A 16599-nucleotide genomic window follows, 5' to 3' on the forward strand; every position below is an offset into this window, starting at 1 on the left:
ATCTTACTATCAATGTTCTTGTGGATACAATCTCCTCCCATTTTTCTGGCATGGTTGATACATCACAACCAGTTCTTTCATTTGGTTTCTCTCTCTAAACCTTGCGATGTCGAAGAAACCTCCATCTAGCCTGGTTCAAAGATAAATGCCATCACTGCTGCCCTTGAATGCATGAAGCCTACCTTAAATCAACAATAAGGAAGCCTCTGGCATATCTTTTAAGATACCTCCTTTCCGAGGGCTTAGTCATACACAGAATTCTTCAATGTAGTTGGTGTTAAATTTGAATATTCAAATTTGAGAAGTTCTTAAGTAACAGACTTACTTGGCAAGCTACCTGTAACCTTTTCTTTACCACATACTTACATTTGCAAGAGTGAAACTAAAGAAAGCAATTGTGTGGCCTTTCAATTAACAGAATCTTGCCTGAATTCTTAATACATGTTCTCTGCACCTGCGTTCTAGACCACTACCCCATCATGTTTTTAATCCCCTACTCAGTGAGTAAAGTCAAAATAGTCTTTGTCTAGCCCTTCTGAATCTGTTTCTAGCCCCTTGGTTTCCCCAAGTCCTGCTGAACTCCTGCTTTCTGACCAATAAAAAATAATAATAATAAAAACAGGAAACTGGGTGATAGGGGTTGAGCAGAAAAAACAGCAAAGTACCGCCAAGGCACAGGCTCAGGAAGAACACAGCCAGAAGGACATGAGGCAGTTGGCTACCCTAAGAGAGGGGAAGAGAACATTAACGATGCCTTTCTAACCCTGTTCTTTCCTCCATAAAGAATAAGTCTGCTGCCTGTAGAAGCTATCCTTACATTTCTCCAGGGTCTTATTTACTAGGCAGATCAGCTTGCACTTGCCTTCAAGTGCAAAGTTCTACTTGTAGCAAAGGCATCTGGTAGCCTTTCCACAGAAAAGAAACTTTCTACTCATAGTTTGTTGCATCCATCTCCCATAACAGTAAGTCAGAGGTCAGTTTGATTTAGACAGATAACACAGTTTCCTGGATACTGAGACCAAGATGCAACAATTTACCCCAGAGGAGTGAATGCAGTAGCAAAAAATGTTATTAAGAAGTGGTGTAATTTGAACACCCATTATGAACACCCATTGCAAATTATGTGTGTGTAATATTATGAAATACTCAAGGCACATTATAAGTACTCAAACTATACCAAGTCTTAATACATTTTTACGTATAAAACATATAGTTTAAACGCAAACGCCACTAAATGACAAGAGCTGCCGTACGTTATATTCTATGCTTTTCCCCATCATACTGTTTACATGGGAAGTTAAACTTTGTCCAGAGAACCACCATTTCTTTAAGAGATTCTTAAAGAAGCTTAGTTTTTGTAACAGATTGTTCTACGAGGCTGATTACCTTCCTGTTCTGAATGTGCATGAATTGCCATGGCAGTTTTACACAAGTCAAAAGCTGAGTCAGTGATTTTATGCTAAAATACTTGTATTATTAGCTAATGCAAATGTAGAAAAACCCAAAAGTATGTTTATAGTTCATAAACATGGAAAGGAAGAGATAAATCTGGAATACTGAATTAGCCAGGCACACATTTTAGGGGTCCACCAATAAAAAAATTTTTGGCCAATAACAATGTTGATTATTAACCAGCCATATTAGCCAATACCAATCCAACAGCTGATATGCAGCCCGGCAGCTGGGAGAACAGCATCTTGCTAGTATGTCTGTGGTGGGGTGCAGACTGAAATCTTGTGAGGGAGGGAACAGGACTGGGGCAGAGTGGGGGACAGAGCTGTGGACAGGTCGTCCGGGGGGCACAGGGGGGTGGGGAGGAGTGCGGGTCCCTGCCACTGCACATGTCCCTAGGGGAATCATGGGGGGCATGTGGCCCCTGGATCTGTGTGCAAGGCGAGGCAGGCTGCCTGCTGCAGAATCATGGCCAGGGGCTGTGCTGGACTCTTCCTGGCAGGGAGGCTGCGTTTGGGGCAGGCGGCGGCACTGGAAGGGGGCTATGGGGTGGGCAAACCACCCCAAAATTGACCATAACCCCCTCTGTAACCTCCTCCCAGCACTGCCGCTGCCTTCCACCCCATCCCCACTCACCCCTCTGCCAGGAAAAGGCCAGCACAGCCCCTGACCCTAAAGCAGGCAGACCACCCTTGCCCCGTGAACAAATCTGGGGGCACATACACCCCATACCTTCCCCTAGGGGTGCATGCAGTGGTGGGCCCCCCCCAGACAAGCCACCCACAGCTCCATCCTGCGTCCTGCCACGGCTAGGCAGCACCTGCCCCTTCCCCCACCAGACTTACCGATTGGACACTGCTCTCCAATCTGCTGGCCTATACTCCTGGCTGCATGTGTGCTGCAGCTGCATACATGCATACACCATTTATCAGTGACATTAATTGCCTACAACTACCAAAAAATGTTAAATTGCCGATAATGTCAACTTTCCTTTTATCGGAACTGATCCGATATGGACTGATACATCGGTTCACCTCTAATGCATTTAGTTATTATTTTTAAATACATAAATAGGAAGATTGAAAGTACAAATCAGAGACAATTGTAGTTTCTAATAAGCTTTGGAAAGTATGGGGAATAAGCAGGAGGAACTCGCCCTCCTGCTAGCTAGGAAAAACCCAAACCTGGTTGGGCTTACAGAAGCCTGGTGGGATTCTACCCACGACTGGGCAGTAGACATTGAGGGCTACAGGTTGTAATAGACAAGACAGAGTAGGGAGAAAAGGGGTGGGGGTAGAGCTCTATGTTAAAGAGCAGTACATGTACTCGATGATCAGGATGGGTTCAGAAGAGAGACAAACTGAGGCACTCTGGGTAAGAATGCAAGGGGGTCATGCGGAAAGGGACTTGATTGTGGGCATCTGTCACAGACTGTCTCACCAGGGGGATGAGCTGGATCTACCTGGAATTTTCAGGTCAGCTCACAGAGGCTGTAAGAACAAGGGATGTGGTTGTCATGGGTGACCTAAACTACCCAGCCGTTTCCTGAAAGGATCAGTCATCCAGGTCTGAACATTCATATATATTTTTAGTCTGCATACAGGACCTCCACCTAACCCGGGAGGTACATAATCCCAACAAAGAAAATGCCTTCCTGGATTTGGTCCTTGCCACAGGCGATGACCTGGTGAGGGATCTGCAGGTGCTCAACTATCTAAGCAATAGTGACCATTGTCTGCTGGAATTTACTATCCAGCACAGGGTGGTGAAAGCAAGCAGTAAGGCAAAAGTCTTTGACTTCAGGAGGGCCGACTTCAAATGAGCTAAGGAGATTAGTAAGAGACACACTGGGGACTCAGAGCTTCAATGAGATGGGAGCCTAGGATGGGTGGTTGTTCCTCAAGGAGACAATCCTCCAAGCTCAGAGGGAGTCAGTCCCAACACGAACCAAAGGGGGCAAGGGTGCTAAGAAGTCCTCTTGGCTCAGTAAAGGCATCCAGGAAGGCCTGAGGTCAAAAAAGGTGGCATACAATCAGTAGAAGCAAGTGGCAATCACCAAGGAGAATGACACCTTGTGATTGCAGGGAAGTGGTTAAGAAGGTCAAGGCAGAGATGGAACTAGGACTGGCAACCAGAATTAAGGATAACAAAGTCCTTTTTCAAATACATAGGAAGAAGGCACCAGGTAACATGGGGCCTCTACAGGATAGGATTGGCAATCTGGTGATTGCAGCAAAGGAAAAACCTAACCTTTTCAACGAGTTCTTTGCCTCCATATTTCTGAGCAGGGACTGGGACAACCCCCCACTAGGATTACGGACAGGCTCAGGGGATACAACACCATGCCCAGGGTCAGGGATGATCTAATTAGGGAACGCTTGGAGGGGGTGGACAAGTATACAATCGGCAGGTCCAGATGCTCTTCATGCAAGGGTACTGAAGGAATTGGCGGAGGTCACAGCAGGGCCCCTGGCACGGCTGTATGAATGCTCGTGGTACTCTGGCCAGGTCCCAGAGGACTGGAAAAGGGTCAATGTGGTCCTCATTTACAATCAAGGGAGAAAGAAGGACCCAGGTAACTATAGGTCAGTTAGTCTCACCTTGGTCCTTGGGAAGACCCAACAGGGGTTCACTGCAGGCAGATCCTGCCTGACTAACCTTGTTTCCTTTTATGACCAGGTCACAAAGTACTTGGATGTTTGCATTGAGCTGGATGTTGTCTACTTGGACTTCAAGAAGGCCTTTGACACTGTTTATCACCCCATTCTCATAACAAAAAAACTAGGCGACTGTGGCATTGATGCCTACACAGTCAGATGGGTGGCAAATTGGCTCAATGCTTGCACCCATAGAGTGGTGGTGGACGGGTCGTTTTCAGCCTAGAGGGATGTGGGCAGTGGAATTCCCCAGGGCTCAGTCCTCGGGCCTGTGCTGTTCAACATCTTTATCAGCGACTTGGAGGTAGGCGTGGAAAGCACACTGTCCAAATTCACTGATGACACAAAGATGTGGGGAGAAGTGGGCACACTGGAGGGAAGGGACAGAATCCAACTAGATCTAGACAGGTTACAGAGGTGGGTGGATGAGAATAGGATGGAATTCAATGCAGACAAGTGCAAGGTGCTGTATCTAGGGAGACAGAACCTGCAATACACCTATAGGCTGGGGAACACCCTTCTCAACAACGCAATGGCTGAAAGGGATCTTGGAGTCATTGCTGACTCCAGGATGGACATGAGCCACCAATGCAAGGAAGCAGTCAGTAAGGCTAACCACACCTTGTCATGTATCTACAGATGCATCACTAGCAGATCCAGGGAGGTGATCCTTCTCCTCTGTGCGGTGCTGGTCAGACTGCAGTTGGAGTACTGCATCCAGTTCTGGGCGCTGCACTTCAAGAGGGATGTAGCTAATGTTGAGAGGGTCCAGAGGAGGGCCACTCATATGGCCAGGGGGCAGCAGGCCAGGTCCTACGAAGGTAGACTAAAGAGTCTGAATCTATTCAACCTCCGCAAGAGAAAACTGAGAGGGGAGACACAAAGATGTGGGGAGAAGGGTGTTCCCCAGCTTATAGGTGTGTTGCAGGTTCTGTCTCTGGTGGCCATCTATAAACTTACCGGGGAGACCAGTGGAAAATAGGTGAGGGTCTGTTGCCCTGGGCACCACCTGGGATAACAAGGAATAACGGCCACAGATTGATTGCGAGCATGTTCAGGCTTGATATCAGGAGGCATTACTTTATGGTTAGGGCTGCCAGGTTCTGGAATGGGCTCCCAAAGGGAGGTGGTGCTCTCCCCTACCTTGGGGGTCTTCAAGAGGAGGTTGGATAGATATCTGGCTGGGGTACTATGATCCCAGCACTCATTCCTGGCTAGGGCAGGGGGTTGGACTTGATGATCTGTTCAGGTCCCTTCCAACCCTAGAAACTATGAAAAACTAACAAAAGAACCCCACAAGTCTAACATCCACAAGAAAAACTGTCAGCAAGTACAGACAGGAGAAATTCTCCTGGAAATGATTTAACCCTGGTTGTTCCCAAGTTGTTTCTCTGGAAGCAGCCATTTTTACTCTAGAAGAAAGCAGCAACTCCCCCAGGAGAAAATGAATGTGTGTTCAAGGCCTAAGCCTGTAGCTGAAGGTACCATATTTACTAAAATAAGATGACCCTGAACAGAAGCTGCCCCCTCCCATAATTAGATTCTATATATAGAAAATTTATAAATGTCATTATAATTTTTCCAGGTATAGAATCTAATGGTTGAAGGTTTGCTCAACTTTGCCCCACCCCAACTGCTACAGCAGAGAAAATAAATCAGGGGGGGGGTCAGGTACCCACCTTGCCCTCTTCCCTCCAAATCTTTTTTTTCCTGCAGCCCACACCTCCCATCCTTACAGTCAGACCTGGCTCTGCCTGAGCACATGGAAGCTCAAGGCAAATCTGAAAACACTGACCTTTAAATAAACCTCTGGTAATTTGCATATAGTATCCATAGAGTTACTTCATCCAGAACTGATGCATTTTATCTTTTTTTGAAACTGCTGCAAGTTTTAGCACAGGTACACTATAAATACATTTTCCACCCATATATAGTACAAGCTATGCCTGATATTTGTCTAAAGCCAAAAGGCTCATGATTTACCATATGGTTCATGGGGATGGGCCCAAGGACTGTCAACAGCATTTCAAGCCATGACAACACCCAGCTCAGCACAGCTCAGTATGTGTTGATACACCCCGCAAAGGATCCATGTGCTAATTAGCCCTTCACCCATTATTGGAACCAGGTGTTCTTGTCAAGAGCCTTGGGATCCTTCAAAATATTATATGCACAGGGCAACCTGCTCCAGCCCCACCTCATGGAGGGTGGGGCCACACCAATCATATGCACCAGGGTGAAAGAGGGGGTGACAGAAGGATTCCCAGTAAACTATTTGGGGCTCCATTCCGTGATGTCTGCCAGACATTTAAGGGTGGTGAAAAAACAAGAATCATTGGAAACGGAAAAGCTCAGCTGTGGGAATGAAGAGGAAGTCCAAATGTATTCAACATACTGGCTCACCATGACTTGAAAAAGACTCTGTGCTCAAGGGTACTGTGCAGAATGGACACACTACAGTATGTTATTCTGATTGGCTTCACTAATTTATCCTTGTGGTATCAGCATGTTTGCCTGTTATGGGCCATGTGTTTTATAGTCACACTCAGTACTGACTGCATTTCATTGACTTTCTAGTTGGTTTCCATTACTGAGCACATGCTGCCTTTGGCAGTAGTTTAATGATAGACAATTTAGTTATTGATGATCCCTTGTATATAAATATAAGACAAGGGACTTTTTCCCCCCTTTTGCTGATGTGGGGACAGGAGGGAAACAAGGACTCATCTTGTATTAAAAGGTAGCAACATTAGGGAGTAGCAATACATTATAGCTACTGAATAGTTAATACGCTACAAGATGCATCTGATTTCTTAGCAGCCAGATGGTGGAGGTGGGAGGACATAGATAACCAGCAGAAACCAGTTTAGGCAGCTGCTACCTACCTACTCTGGCTCATGCAATAAAGCAGGAGCTCACCTGGGCTGAAATTCACTGTACAAATTAAAAGAAGTGATTGCTGTATTTATGGTGTCTGACTTACCCAATATGATTTTCTCCTTATATAAATGCTTGCTTTTATGGATGATGCCTGGGTTATTTGTGGGCAACTGCAGCTTGCCTCCAGTATGTGACTGACTAAACACAGGCCTACTCTCCTGCATTTTCCTAATACAAATAAATTATTTGTACTCTAACTGTTCGCATTTAATAGAGCAAAACATCAGGTGGTAAGCTGATGTATGCATCTGATTGGTGCCTCTGTTCACGTCTCAGTCATCAAAAGGAATATCAGGCCCTCCACCACTTGAACATGGTGGCTCCTTTAGCTACAAAAGAAAGAAAACTAAATTAATCTGGGAAGTCACTGGAGGATATCTATCTCAGATTCAAGGCCAGTGAATTAGTCAATAAAACAGAAAGGATAGAAAGAAAAAGAAGTTACCAACCTGAGAAATGCATTCTCCATTAGTAAAGCTGCTATCCTTGGACTTGCGTTTACTCATTGCACCAATTTACATCTTAAAAGAATAAATAAAACAGAATTACTACAATATAGCCTACTTCATTATTTGTTTTCATTCAACTATAGACATGCCAAACCTGAAATTTATTACTTTAACATCCCGCATACATATAATATCAACCAATACGTTCATAAAGTTTTAGTAGACTATTTTTTCTTAATTGATGGCAATTTTGATTAATAGCTTTTTAAGTTTAAATTTGATGCATTTGTTATCTAAACATTTTTCTTTTAAAAACAATCCCTCTTTTAACTTCAGATTTCATTTTAAACAAATTATACAATCTTAAAATAGTATGTAAAAAAGAATCATGCTGCATCCATGAAACTATCAAAACTCAAGCAAAAGGGCACATGCCTTTCTATATAAAGAATTGGTGGGGGGAAGGAATACACTATTGCATCATATTTGTAACTACATGTACTACTATATTAAGGACCTGATCCTTTGCAGGTTGCCAAAAACAAAAGAGAAATTGTGAGAGAATTGGTGTTGAATCCAGGCTGATTCTAGGAGACACCATTATGCCCCTTATCAGTATTATATACTTAGTGTCTGCATTCTCAGATTTTACCAATTTTCACTGATAACTTCCCTGGATTTTTTTTTTAAGTCATTCAATTTTTTTTACTGATTTACACTCGTTTTTCAGTTCAAATCCCTGGTAACCAGCACGAGAGGGGAATGGCCTATTCCCCACTTGTGCCACTTAACAGAGATTTGAACTGAAAAACGGGTGATGCTGGTAAGCTGAAAGGGTCACTGTGCCGGTTACCCAAGGTACAGGTTTTCAGCCAAATTTGTGGGGAAGTGGGGTGGCGGCGGCTGCACAGGGGCTGGGTGAGGGTGTCTGGAGCTACTGCCTGGGGGCACAGGGCTCCACAGGAAATGCTCCTGGAGTGGACAGGTCCAAGCTCCACCCTGGTGGCTCCAGATTCAGCCCTGCCCTAGGTGCTGGGAACTGCAAGCTCTGCCAGGGGAGGCAGATGGAAGAGCCTGGCCCCACTCCCTGCAGGCTGAGACAAGTGGTGGTACTGGGCTCTTCCCGGTGCTCTGGGTGGGCAGCAGACCGCTCTTGTCCCACGCACAGATCCGGGGTCACATGCCCCCCAGGAAGAACCTGGCACAGCCCCCCAGGGGCTGAGTAGCAGCAAGAGTTGCGCCCCTCAGCCACTGACAGCTCCCCACACTTTTATCTCTGCTGCAGCCCTAGAAGTGGCTGACGGGCTGCACTGCACCCCTCGCCTCACCCCTTCCCCAGGCCCAACCTTACTCCCGCCCTCTATCACCACCAATTTTTCCCTGATTTAAACCAATTTTTTTTCTTGTCTTCCTTTTATCCTGATTTCACCCCAGTTTTTGTTTCAAAGATAAACCCCAAAAAATTCTAGGATTATTTTTTTAAGAATAAAAACTGAGAATGTGGAACACTATATACAATGAACTAACCTGGGTGATCCCAAATTTCTAGTTTTAGTGAAGTTGCATGACACTAATCACGAGCAAAAGAATTGTCTACTAAATAAATCAATACCACATTCACCATTTTCTAACATTCAGCAGATGTAAAATAAGAATCTGTACATTTTAAGCCCTATAATTTCTTAAATGTAGTCCACCCTCATAGGTTACATAACGGCATACCAAATACAGTGTAAAAGACTCTGTTTAGCTATAAATCTGAAACTTTTAATGTTTACTGATGATCAATGAGAACTCTGTAGAAAATAACCGAAGTACAAAAGGAAGAAGAGTCAGTTAAAGGAGATAATTTACATTTCTCTGGTTTAAGTCAATCCACTGACTAATATAAACAGGTAGATACCAAACTCTAATTACGTCATATTTGCAAAGATACAAACAACCACTAATTGTGTAAGATTCTCATTCAATACTGCAGATGAGAAAGAGCATGTTTACATTTAAATACTGCAACAGACTGACATGGTTCTTTTAGTACAGCTGTTTCCTGTGAATACAGAAATACTGGTTTAAAGGTAGCCTTCCATGGGTACAACTTACTCCATTCTGTGTCCACACTAGAGGGTTGAAGAATCACACTGGTTAAAGAAAGCTCACTCTCCCAATGGTTATATCAGTTTTAAAGAGTTGATGTATAGCCTGGACTGAACTCGACTACCCGTTTTCCAGCAGGCAGTCCCAAAGCAAAAATGAAGGGCTCCATCACCACCCAGGTGCCTGAACCATTTTCCTCATCCCCAATCAAAGCCACCCCCACCTACCACGGACCCCAGAGCATCCTGTGGCCCCAGTACAGATTGGGATCTCCCACAGAAAACCATTCCAACCCTGAGGGGTACCCTTAAGAGACCCCCACTGCTGGTTGCCTGCCACTCCCCACACTGCCCCCCCCCCCAACTTGCTGCAGCTCTCCCTCTCCCAGTGCCAGGGGATGTAGTAGACCAGTGGTACAGGCAGTGTTCTGTGACGCCTGTCCCCATGATGGCAGAGGAGGGGGAAACGCCCCCCCCATCCCAGGCAGCCTAGAGGAGTCTGCCAAACCACAGTACCAGCAAGAGGATAACCAGGAGTCCATGGTCCCCTTCACAAAACCAACAGAGCTCTTGATCCCAGCAGTACCCAGGGAAGAGATGCTCTAATTCCTGGAGAGCACGGTGTGCACCAGGAAGAAGGTGCAGCTTGCCCTAGATACCTGTGGACAGATTTCCACCAAGTCCTCCCCTTGGTCAGGCCTCTGGTGAGGGAAGGCAAAGGGCATAAGCAAAGCAATGCCAAAAAGCTTTGGGTAAGCTCTCAGTTTCCACAACACTCTTTATACCTATGGGAGGATAGGAGGATTGCTGATGGGTCCCACAGCTGGCACTGCCTCCTGCAAAAGCCCTGCCAAGCCTAACAATGCACTCCATCAATGAGTGGTTACCCTCAACATATGGAGATGGAGGACAGACAAGTCTCTGCAGGTGTCCTTCCTCCAGGAGGGGGGCTACTCTGTGCTTTTCCTGCAGAAGACCCACATGACTTCAGCTACCCAAGCCAACTGATGGCTGGAGTGGGGAGACAAAGTCTATCTCAGTCACCTCACAGAGCTTTCCTATGGGGTGGTGACCCTGTTCTTCCCCAAGCCTACAGTTGAGAGTTATTCTCACCACTGAGGTTATGCCAGGCTGTCTGCTCCATCTCTGGGTCTGAATACAGGGGCTTGTCCTCACCATGGTAAACACCTGTACCCTTACATATGAGACAGAGATAAACATTTTCTATCGGCAAATGGTAGCCTAACTTGGGGACCCAAGTTCTAAGAAGTGCCTGGCTCTCAGTGGGAACTTTAACGTGACCCTCGAGGTGCAGAACCACACTGGCAAGAAGTGGAGCTATGCTACTGCAGATGTCCTCAGAGAGGTTATCACTGACCACTCCCTGGCGGACGTCTGGCATGCTCACCACCCTCATGCCACTTTCACCTTTGTCAGGGATGGAGGATCAGTAGGTACACCACTCTCAGCTGGGCTGAATCTACCTATTCATGCTGAAAACCACCCAAGTCCACTCCTCCAGCACTAGGCCAGCCCACTTCAGTAACCTCCATCTCGTAAAGGGTTGAGCAATTATTGGGGCTGGACAGTCACTTAAGAGCTTTGTTGAGCTGTTGAGGGCCGCATGCACAGAGGCAGATGTAGGCACACATACACACAGGCACCCCCTCCCCTGCTCTGAGTCCCCAGCACACAGCCATGCTGGGCAGGAGCCATGCCAGCTGCACACGTGGCCTGAAGCAGCACATGGGAACACAGCGGAACGCCAGCCCAGCCTAGCTGCATACCAGGGACTCGGGGTAGGGGAAGGGGTGCAGAGAGAAAGAGGCCAGACCTGTGGATTATATGGGTCCAGCTGGGCAGGTCCCACACTGTGTTCCCTTCTTCTCCCTGCACACTCTCCCCCACCCAGAGTCCCCGGCACACAGCTGGGCCAAGCCAGTGCTACACTGTGTTCCTACATATTGCTTTGGGTCACATGGGCACAGCTGGAGTGGTTCCTGCCTGACTTGGCAGGAGCTGCGCCAGCCACTCCAGCTATGTCCACGTGGCATGGCTTGGTGGGACCTGGACTGCCAGGACCTAGTTAACCCGCAGCTCCTGGCCCTCTTCTTCCTATACCCCCTCCAGGGATAACCATACCTGAGCTTCAAATCTCACCAGAGGCTGGGCTGTCTGGTCTATGAATGGGAACAGGGTAAGAGGTGCAAGGCAGAAACCTAGCCAGGAGCTCATTCCCCTGCCTTGGAGCGTACACTAGGGGTTGGGCAAGATGTGCTGGGCCAGAGAGAGGAGTGGCTGCCTGGCCCCTGAAGCTGCTGCAGCTGACTATATCACAGGGAAGGGAGAAGGCCCCAGGGCAGCCATGGGCTAGATACAATTCTTCTTCAGAGGTGCAGGTCCTGTGCAAGGGCAGCCCCTGCCCTCTGGAGCTAGTCCTGAGGCCACTGCCTCAGCAGGCCCTGCAGTGCTCCTTGCCTTGCCATCTTAGCAGTCTGGGGGATAACCAAGTCAGTCTGCCTCCAAAAGGCCCACTACCACCAGCTCTTACATACTTGTGCTCTGCACAAACCATCATCCTGTCCTCACATCCTGACCCAACAAGGGGCGGGACAGCCTAGCTAAGGCCAGCGGACAAGTCTGTATTCCACCTTAATCCCACAAGCCACCAGGGACCTCATCTGGCACCTCCCCTACAAATGTGCATCTGGTATACAAATCCCAACACATGCCCATTTTCCCAGCAGAGGGAGACCCTGGGGCACGCCTACCTTGAGTGTGCCAGGTAGCAGCCCCTCTTCCACCTCCTCCAGAACTTCCTGCCCAGGTTCTGGCTGCACTTCTCCCCACACCTCAATGCACCTTTTCTGTTATGCACTCCTTGTCCATGGTTCCACCAAGCCCTGGACCTCCTGATCAACCTCCTTCTGACTCTAGCAAAACTGGCCATCTACAAGACCAGGAAGGAGGCTGTCTTCCTGTCACTTTTCCACTTATGTCTGCAGGCAGTTTTGCTGGTCAGCATTCACAGGCCCCAACTCATTCAGAAGGCCAGTATGCCTTTCTCAGTGTTCCCTTCTGGATCTCTTATTAAGCTATGACCTCACCTCCTTCACATGCTGCATGAAAAATAACTTCCTCTTGTTAGTTTTAAACTCTTTACCTACTAGTTTCATTTGTGACCGCTAGCTCTTGTATTGTAAGAGAGTAAATAACAAATCCCTATTTCAGGGGTGGGCAATTATTTTGGGCAGAGGGCTGCTTACCCAGTTTTGGCAAGCTGTCACCATCTTGGGACCAATGTCCCAATGTCTTGGGACCAATGTCAGAGGCCAGCACCAGTGGAGTCCAGAGCAGGGGTGCAGGCTGGCAGGGGTCTGTAGAGCCGGGCTGGGCTGCACCAGCAGGGAGTGGGGGGAGATGGCCCAGTTCCACAGAGCCCCTGCCGGCCGGGACCCTGTACCCCTGCCGCCCTCCTCGGGGCCCTGCTGGCGCTGACCCTGGGATACCGGTGCGGGTCCTGTGCTCCCATGCCCGCTCACCGCAGCCTACCGTAGCATAAGCTCCCAGCAATAGCTGCCCAGCGCGGCAAGCGGGGGGACAGCAGCTGCTGCCGCTGAGACACAACCATGATGGGCGAGCCTGGACCCGGGTTACAAGCTGGTGCGGAGTGCAGGGGAAAAGCAGCCCTTTGCCTGCCCTGTGGCTGGCACCCTGCACTGCAGCCACTCACAGCCCTTGTGGGGCTGCCTGTGCCTGCAAGCGGCTGTAACAGGGAGCATGGACCATGAGGCAGAGGAGGGGCTGCTTTTCCCTGCACTCTGCACCAGCTCCTTTCCTGCCCTTTCCCCCAGCCCCTTACCTGAGCTTTCCACATGGAGGCAGCCACATACGTGGTCCCAGGCCAGACGCCCATGCTGTGGCTTCCAGCTGGGAGGTGGGGCCAGGCAGGCCCTGATGTTGCAGGAGCCCACCAGGGCTTCCTCTGGGTCCTACTGTCCCTGGATCCTGTAATTTTTGACAGGAACCAAGGACAAATTTTACATTCCGGAACAAATTTTAGCGGCCCTGTGGGTTGGATAGAATGGTCTCATGGGCTGTATTTTGCCCACCCCTGCCCTATTTACTTTCTCTTGGCCATTTAGGATTTTGTAAACCTTTATCATGTCTCTACCTCCCCACCAACCACGCGTTTCTTTTCTCAACTGAATATGTTCAGCCTCTTTAGTCTTTCCTCATATGGAAACTACTCCATACCACTATGCAACTGCCGGCAACATCTAGAGTAACAGAAGGTGCTACATGGTTTTCTTGCAGCAACTCTTGAATTGCAGTGAACAAGGGTGACAAAAGGAGCAACCATTACAATCCATTGCTATAACAAGTTCCTGATTTCACAAAGTAACTTAAGCCACCTGAAACTCTTAGGTTTATAAAATATAGTTGTTTAGATGATGATACAAGAGACATAAAGGTCTCTTATCCTCATTAAGAGGTGATTTATATATAGAAGACAGATAATCTCCAGATTATGATCAGAACCAGAAGGGCACTTGCCACAGGAAGAGACAGTATGTTAAATATTCTTAAAGCTAAGTGAGCTAGGACAATGACTGCAAGATGTATAGAGCCTTAGATATTTCCTTTTCCTAGGAAGACATAGGTATGCCCTACCTGTGACTCTACTACTGCCTCTGGCCTTTATGGGGAACAGACATTGAAAGTGCTATTTCTTTATATTGTTTACCCATTTTCAAAAACAAAGCAAAGAAATATCTGGAATTCAGATTCATATTTGTTTAGGATTTCTTGCATACCCTACACACACATAAGGATAGTAAACCAAACAAGTCATCAAGTGGTACCCACTCTTGCAAAACCCACATTGTTAGCATCAGAATAAGTGTCTCCTAAATGCTGCTCTTGGACGCCAAAGCTGAAAGACTTCTTTCCTCCTCCACACCTGACAGCATAAAAAAGAAACAAGCCAAAGGCTGACTCATCTGACAGTTTTCTATTGATAGAACTGCTTTAAAGTGTCAAAGCTAGAGAAAACCAAGTCAATTAACAACCAAATCCAGTTCTAACAAACCTTAAATACATATTGATCTTAGTGGAATGAAGAAACTGTTTTGGACATTGCTTCCAATAGTAAATAAATATCTTTAACTCTTCAAAGGATAAACTAAAGTACAATTTATAACAGTCAAATACACTTTAAAAATATTTAATATGCTATAGTAACATAGCAGAAAGCTGTATTTATTGTTAAACTAGGTTACTTGAGCTGGATATAGTCACACAGCAAAGCATGGGTTACATGGCAAGCCACTATGTCTCCAGGCAACCTGACATCACAGACAAGCTGTGGACATTGAAGCCAAGCACCACCCACGCTGAAGTTTGAATCTTGTCCTTTGACAGTTTTCGAAGTACACATTAGGTGCTCTCTGCCGGTTTTCTATGGGGTTCCCTTCCAAAAATATCTGTTCTGGGAGCAAGGTTTATAGTTCAAGTCAGTACCTCAAAGTGCTCTGAAATCCAAACACAATTTTACTTCAGCAGTACTGGCAAAGAAAACACCAGAAGGAAGCTTAAGACTCTAGGAAACAGTGTTAGGGTCCTATAATCATACCAGTGCTCTTCATCCCTTTCTTGGGGAAGACATACGAGCAAATGTTAAGTAGTTGCAACTCAACATCAGCATGATCAGGGGAGCAGGAACTGTGCAGATAATAAAAAGACCAACTCTAAGAACCAGCATTAGGCTGGTGACTAATATAATGCCAGAATAAGGGTCCAGTCAATGTTTTCCATAAAAAAAGAAAAAGAACTAAGTTTTAACTCCCCACAGTGATTTGCACAAATCTACAAAAACTAAAAACACAAGTCTCACCCTTAAAGTATTTTCCTTGAGAAGGATCAGAACACAGGATCATATTACAAGAATTTTAGACCTTTTTAAAGTCTCAAATTATAGGCTTCTGAATACTACAGAAAATCCAAGCTATAGACATTCTAAAGTATTTGTACAGACCTTCCACTCCATCTTATCCCGTGTACACTGACATGTGGTGGCACTCATATCTCATCAAAATATTTCATAGATTTCATAGACATTAGGGCTGGAAGGGACCTCGGAAGATCATCGAGTCCAGCCCCCTGCCCAAAGGGCAGCAAGGCAGCTGGGTCATAGGATCCCAGCAAGATAAGCATCCTATTTGCTCCTGAAGGTGTTCAATGTAGGTGCTTGAACCACCTCTGATGGCAGGCTGTTCCAGACCTTGGGGGCTCAGACAGGAAAGAAATTCTTCCTTATGTCCAGCCTGAAATGCTGTCGCAGTAGTTTATGACCGTTTGATCTCGTCATCCCTTGGGGCGCTCCGGTGAACAAACGTTCCCCCAGATCCTGGTGGTCACCCCGATAAACTTACAGGTGGCCATCAGATCACTCCTGAGCCTGAGCTTTTCCAGGCTAAAGAGACCCATGGCTCTCAGCTTGTCATCATAAGGTCTGTTTTCCTGACCTCTGATCATGTGTGTGGCTTTTCTCTGGATTCTCTCAAGCTTCTCCACATCCTTTTTGAATTGTGGAGCCCAAAACTGGGTGCAGTACTCCAGCTGCAGCCTCACCAAGGCCGAGTACAAGGGGAGAATGACGTCCTGGGATTTGTTTGAGAAGCATCTATGGATGCAAGCCAGCATTTTGGTCGCTTTACTAGCTGCAGCATCGCACTGTAGGCTCATGTTCATCTTGTGGTCAATGATGACCCCCAAGTCTCTTTCTTCTGTAGTGCTAGCCAGCATAGAGCACTGCCAAGCCTAGAAGGATGCTGCAGGTTTTTCTTCCCAAGGTGGAGAACCTTGCATTTTTCAGTGTTATCCCATCCTCCCATTTGCTGAGCCTGTCCGGGTCAGCCTGGATCACCCGCCTATCTTCTGGTGTGGATGCTTTGCCCCAAAGTTTGGTGTCATCGGCGAACTTGGCCAGTCCACTCCTGACTCCAA

General features: G+C 46.9%; 1 protein-coding gene across 1 annotated transcript in view; it reads right to left on the reverse strand.

The window, feature by feature from the left end:
* Positions 1-16599, reverse strand: part of ORC4 (origin recognition complex subunit 4) — a 64234-nt gene that overhangs the window by 40991 nt on the left and 6644 nt on the right. Inside the window, exon 2 of the mRNA XM_019554475.1 lies at positions 7499-7570. Coding sequence (XP_019410020.1) covers positions 7499-7555 — 57 coding nt within the window. The 5' untranslated portion in view covers positions 7556-7570. The remainder of the gene's footprint in view (positions 1-7498; positions 7571-16599) is intronic.

Source organism: Crocodylus porosus, unplaced genomic scaffold, assembly GCF_001723895.1.
Source record: "Crocodylus porosus isolate Cpor-Errol unplaced genomic scaffold, CroPor_comp1, whole genome shotgun sequence".
In the NCBI taxonomy this organism is placed as follows: Eukaryota; Metazoa; Chordata; order Crocodylia; family Crocodylidae; genus Crocodylus; species Crocodylus porosus.